Source organism: Triticum dicoccoides, chromosome 2B (assembly GCF_002162155.2).
Source record: "Triticum dicoccoides isolate Atlit2015 ecotype Zavitan chromosome 2B, WEW_v2.0, whole genome shotgun sequence".
Taxonomy (NCBI): domain Eukaryota; kingdom Viridiplantae; phylum Streptophyta; class Magnoliopsida; order Poales; family Poaceae; genus Triticum; species Triticum dicoccoides.
In genome coordinates, this window is record NC_041383.1 from 572,821,762 (window position 1) to 572,827,940 (window position 6,179).

The following is a 6,179-nucleotide window of genomic DNA, read 5'->3' on the forward strand; positions in this document are numbered from 1 at the left end:
CACGATAGCCACGAAAGCCTCCTCTCTGTCGGTGGTCTGGGCCTGAGGCCCCCTCAACAAATCCGCCTGCAGGGCCAAGAAACGGTCTCTCAGCAGACCCGTCACTCTGCCAGGCATATCCACAGCCTCCTCTCGTGGAAGAGGACCCTCGATGCTGTCCATCACCATATGCATCATACCCATCATCCCCCCACTGGCCTCGGGGTGGATCATTGGTAACTCTGTTGCTAGAATTTTGCCTCGCCTGTGTCAGCCCCACGCGGTTCTGAGCCGGCCTTGCGACATAGTGCGGCGGAGGAGCGGCACGAGGCGGACCGCCCGAAGGCGCCTGCACTACCCCAAGGGCAGTACCACCGCGTCCAACCGGAGCCACACCAGCCACGCCCGACGCAGGAGGCCGAGGACCAACAGGACCCGCTGCCTGCGGCGCAACGGGCGCCGCTCCCGGCGCAGGCGGCCTCAGCCCGCCATGCCCAGCAGCAGGGGTCGCTGCTCCCGGCGCAGGCGGCCTAAGCCCGCCCCGCCCAGCAGCAGGGGGCGCCGCTCCTGGCGCAGGCGGCCTCAGCCCGCCCCGCCCAGCAGCAGGAGGCAGCAGACCCGGAGTCCGGGCTCCCTGGTGGCCAGCGCCTCGGCCCGGATGAGCCAGCGCCAAACCTCCTCCCGCCGGCGGCCTCAGTCCGGGCGGCGCCGGGGCTCCGCGCCCAGCACCCGCCACCGTCGTTGGAGCCGTCCCTCCCCTTCCCGCAGAACCGGACTTTGAGACAGGCGTCGGCGCAGCTCCACTGCCGGCCATAGCACCGAGCGGCCGCACCCTCCTTGCCCGTCGATCTCCACAGACCTGGAAACCTCTCGTCCCGAGCCTACGAACCCTAACGCTCGAAGGCGACGGCGCACGACAGAACGAATCACGCTCAGCTTCGATCATGCATGGGAGATCGATATGGGCAGCAACTCGGCCTGGTACAGCCTGGGCCTCATAACCATCTAACCCCAGCCCAATTCCTCGCGGACCCGGCTCCTTCCGAACCGGCCCAACAGAACCCAAAAGCTGATTCAAACGTAGCGCTCTCGCCTTCGAAATCCCGATCACCGACGCGGCCATCACGGGTGCCGCCGGCGGCTGACGGACGGCGTTCCGCCTCGCATACTTCCGCTTGTGCACAGTAATCCAGGATTCCGGTCTAATCATATCGAATAACGTAAGGTTAGGAAGACTCACCTTAGGTATTGGTCCTTTCCAAGGCCGGATCGCCGCCGCCGCCGTCTTGCGATGAACAACGCGCCGGATCATCTCGATCTTCTCGCCCGCATGAAGACCAATCCGAGCCGGATCCTCCGGTGGCAGTACCCGATCGATCGTAGTGGCCACCTCATCTTCGGTAATACCCTGAATGAAAGAATTCGCAAATCAGATCCGAAGGGGTGGGAGACGGCGGCGACTCCACCGGCAAAGCATCCCCATTGTCGTCCGAATCATCCTCGTCAGGCTCGGCGAGGGCCCAGAAACGCCCGCCGACTCGCCGGCGATCACCGGAGGTGGACTGCGCAACCGCGGTCGAGCGCATGGTCGCCCGCCTAGTCGCCCCAGAACAGAACAGAACAGGCCGCCCTTCACTCAGTTTATATTTATGTCAGCCCAACCAAAACCAAACCAACTTGACGTTCCACCCAAGTCGAGCTGAAACTGAGTGCTTACCTCTGGTTGAAGCTAGTTGCTGAAATGGTTTGAAAACCATTCTAGTAGTAATAATAACCATCGTCCTAACGCACGTGAGCGGCGCTTGATAGCAGCGGCTATGGAGCCCAGTCCAGCAAGCCGCGCGCGAAGATGGCGGCCACGGAGACAGGTCCAGAGAGCCGCGCGCGAGCAGCGCTCGACGGCAGCGGCCGCGGAGGCAGGTCCAGAGAGCCGCGCGTGAGTGGCGCTTGACGGCAGTGGCCCTGGAGGCCAGTCCGGCAAGCCGCACGTGATGGTAACTCCGGCGAAGGCGGGGCTAGCGAGCTATGTGCGAGCTACGCGCCAGCTGCTCCGGCGAAGGCGGGGCCGACGCGTCAAGCGCGAGCGGCAGCTGTTGAGGTCCAATGGGCTGAGAAGAATGGCCTTGATATTTACGAATGGAACCAACATAAACTACCCTAAAAAAACATAAACAACCGGGCATGAGCTGCGGCTCTAAACTTTTTGGAGTTAGACCTGTTCAGGCCTATAACCGACCATACCCAACCATTTGCTATAAGAAACCAAACTGAACCAAACTCTTTTCAGAGTTAGCCTATTAACACCTGAACCAAATGAACCCGTCAGCTGAAACCAAACTGATACACCCGGTTAATCAAAAACTATTCTCAGATTTACCCATATTCAATGTGCACATGCGTATCTGCTTCTTTTTTTTTGAGATGTGCTAGCTAGCTTTCTTTGCATTTCAGTTTGAGGGTCACCGTCTGACGATAGGAGATGACAGCTGGGTCGAGCCATCTGGCCGGGCTGGCTCGCCACCAAACCCTCGAGGCCCGCCACGATCGGCCGGCGCCGAGATGGTTCGCTGACGAGGCGCGTCGTCAGACGCGACGCTGACTCAGCCCAACGTGCGCGCCATGGAAGAAAAGTTAGCGTGGAGAGGAAAAGGGGACAACGCATGCACTGAGACTGAGACTGACCGAACGTGCCTTCCATTCCATGCACGCGCGAACCTTCTTTACTTTGAGTCTTCTTCTTCTTGGTGTACGTAGGGCGAGGGGGTAGGCCCCGTTGGACAAATTTTATCCAGTCCTGCTGCCACGCCATCGCCGTCGCCGAATCAGCTCGCACGCAAGTGCGGTGTACATACTCGTTACACCATGGCATTGCATCCGCTTAAAGTTTTGGCGACTGCAAACCTAAAAATAATCTGAAGAAGAAAGTGATAATTCGGTTGCGTTGCATGCTTTGTAGAAACAGGGATTGATCAACGACTCACCGGCGACAGAGTTACGGAGGCCTGATTTTTCTACACCCACCCCCAAGTGCGTGCATGTGACAGCCGGTTGGGCGAAGGCATCATCGACCGATCATGGTCCAGGCATGTGTGGGTGACTAGATGTCACTCGTCACATGCACATGCAGTGGCGCGGGTGACTGTTCAATTCAAAAGCTAATTGGATAAACATCCAGCTTTTGGTTAGGTTTTTACAGGTTCCAATCCAGAGCTTATAAAAGGCGTCCCCTCCTTCCCATTCAGAGCACGGAGCTCCAGCACCAACCCACACACGCACCACTCACCTCACCAGCAACCTCAGACAGAGGCCGGAAACTCAGGCGGAAGAAAAACAAGTCTTCGGTTCTTCGTTCAAACAGCAAATGGAGAAGGCAGGACACGAGCATGTGATCGGCATCCCGGTGAGCAGCACTGCTATCGGCATCGAGGAGCCCGAGTTCACCGGCGATGATGCAAAGTATTTGACGAACACGCGTGCCGGTGGGAAATCGAGCCGCAGGACCGGAGACAAGTTCGCTCGTGGCATCAAAGAACATGGTAATTAAGTCCTCCAGTCCGTCTGGATGAATCTTTTCTCGTCTTTCTGTTCGTATGGTGCTTCATCAGTTGTCAATTAGGCACTGAACATAGATATGCCCTTCTGCAGTGATTCTCGGCCCAAAGCTGTACGAGACCGTGAGGGGAAAGCTGTCGCTGGGCGCCAGAATCCTCCAGGCCGGCGGCGTGGAGAAAGTCTTCCAGCGGTGGTTCTCGGTCGAGAAGGGCGAGAAGCTCCTCAAGGCCTCGCACTGCTACCTGTCCACCACCGCCGGCCCGATCGCCGGGATGCTCTTCGTATCCACGGAGAAGGTGGCCTTCCGCAGCGACCGGTCACTGGCGCTGACCTCGCCCAAGGGCGACACAGTGCGGGTGCCGTACAAGGTGGCCGTCCCGCTGAGGAGGGTGAAGGCGGCCAGGCCGAGCGAGAACCAGCACCGGCCGGAGCAGAAGTACGTCCAGCTGGTGACCGACGACGGCTTCGAGTTCTGGTTCATGGGCTTCGTCAGCTACCAGGCGTCCCTGCAGCACCTCGAGCAGGCCATCAGCGCGGCTGGGGGTGGGATGAAGGTGCAGTCGTCGCGGGCCGCGGGTACCGGGAGCGGGACGCGCTTGCGGCCTACCGCGGCGTGAACGCTACGCGAGCGCATGACGACGCCGATCACTGTCTGACTTACAACACGAGTAGCAAGCGTGATTTGGGAGACCTCGTCGGCCTCGGCGACTTAGGCGCAGCGTAACATCGCCGCCGGGAGCTCAGCAAGGTGTGAGGACGGGCGCTCGCCCGAATCAACGCCGCAGGAGGCCGAGGTTGTCGAGCTGGTGGCTTACGCCACCTCCCTATACGTGAGCCGCTGGTGGGGAACGACGAACCGCGCGAGCATGGGCATGGCCGTGAAGAGGCCCCGAGCAGGGCAAGTGGGCAACGAGCCTTGCTGCGGGGGCCCTCTAATGGCTTATCAATGGGCGTCGTCATGGATTGGTAGGTGATGGAAGCCTGCAACCGATGTGAATGGAATGGCACACCAAGAATGTCGGTTCCGTTGACTTGTTTGGTTCGGGATATCGAATTAAATGGTTACACTTAAGTAGCATTTGGTTTGACAAATAGAATGAAATGAATTTAGTTCAACTCACCTCTTGCATAGAAACGGTGAGGTTGCCTCTCATATGCATATATACAATATGAACAAAGTACAAAATCTTTGTATTTCTAGAAACATATTATCAAAATTTTCAGTGGCGTTGACTGCTGTGGGAACGATTCTGACAATAATAAGGTATAGTAACGGAGCATGATCTATCGAGATGCATATGGGTGACACGGTGGTTTTAGCGAGTTCGGGCCTCTCACGGTGGAGATAACAGCCCTACGTCTCGTGCTCCGGAGAGGCTTTGTTTTATCTGAGTATGTATCCGGAGATTACAATGAGAGAAAGAAAGAGAGAGAGAGAGAGAGGAATGGATCCCCATACCAGAGCTAAGTCCTGAGACTAATGGCGAGAGAGGAGAGGAAGGAGAATGAGAACCTGCCCCATGTCTAGTGGTGGGGGTGGCTTATATAAAGTGCGCCACCCCCACACCTCCTATGTTACAAGGTGGGCATGAATGCCATAATGCCAGCTCACTACCAAGCCTTCACTATGAGAATGATGCTTTGATTGCTTTGCTGCCTGCTGGTCTTCATATGCCCGAGTGAGTTGTACGGTCGATAAACTGTTATCCGAGTGGATGTTATGCTGCTTGGTCGAGTCGATAGTATGCTGCTTGTCCGAGTGGATAGTATGCTGCTTGTCCGAGTGATAGTATGTCTGTATGAAATTTATTTGGACCCACATGTTGTGTGGATCCCATGCTTTATGATATTTAGACCCTTCGTGGGCCCACCTGTTATGTGTATCCTCAACATTAGCCCCTGAATCGATTGCGATTTTGCAGAACGAGTTTATGAAAGAGACAACTTGGCCCGAGTGATTACGGAAATACTCGGTACCTGTCATCGTGCTTTCAGACAACCAAGGTTTGAACAAAATGTCGATGGATTGCGGCACTGCGCTTCCCGACTGATCTGGGGTAAGTGCCCGCGAGGAGCAACTTGGTGACATTCGATCATCTCTTGGAAGAGGTTAACTTGTGATCAGAGTATGGATGTGTCATTAAATCCGGGCAACAAGATCGACGCATGGACTGCTCTCTCGGTGAGATGCCATTCTTATCCCGGAGGAACGTCAAGACGAGTCGGCTCTAGATTCAAACTTATGAGTTTCACACTTTGAGTCCTAGAAGAAGGCTCAAAATAGGTCCACAGAGGAGCGTTAAACTCACCTTATAGCAATTTTTTTTGGTAGCCGACGGGAGCCTTAGAACTTGTTTGTTTGTTGTTCTCCACTCGGACCGGTCAGGCCGTACCGAGTGGAGATTACTCCAGTGGGGGCACGCTGAGTGCACCCACTGGATATAGTCCTCGAGACTGCCGTCGACTGCGTGCAGTTGATGGGGGTCTGAGAGAGAAAAAATCTTCTTAGATGGTACTGATAGAACTTGTTCCTCTCCGACTTGGAGGTTGAGTAGCAGTTGAGTGATCTGGAGATGGTCTTGCATCAAGCAAAATGTTCCTTTCTGAGTTCTCTTCCAGTGGGGGCATGCTGAGTGCACCCACTGGGT

At 56.3% G+C, this 6,179-nt stretch overlaps 1 protein-coding gene across 1 annotated transcript; it reads left to right on the forward strand.

Moving 5' to 3' along the window:
- The first annotated feature begins 3,236 nt into the window (after positions 1–3,236).
- Positions 3,237–4,739, forward strand: LOC119364940 (GEM-like protein 7). The gene is made up of 2 exons (XM_037630513.1): positions 3,237–3,515; positions 3,625–4,739. The coding sequence occupies exons 1-2, from the start codon at positions 3,341–3,343 to the stop codon at positions 4,146–4,148; spliced, it is 699 nt and encodes a 232-aa protein (XP_037486410.1). The 5' UTR covers positions 3,237–3,340; the 3' UTR covers positions 4,149–4,739.
- The last annotated feature ends 1,440 nt before the right edge of the window (positions 4,740–6,179 follow it).

Bases quoted from the DNA above. Each gene is read 5' to 3' on its own strand.
- LOC119364940 (XM_037630513.1), top strand. From the start codon at position 3,341: ATGGAGAAGGCAGGACACGAGCATGTGATCGGCATCCCGGTGAGCAGC. The intron at 3,516-3,624 runs GTAATTAAGTCC...GCCCTTCTGCAG, and splicing joins TCGTGGCATCAAAGAACATG to TGATTCTCGGCCCAAAGCTG.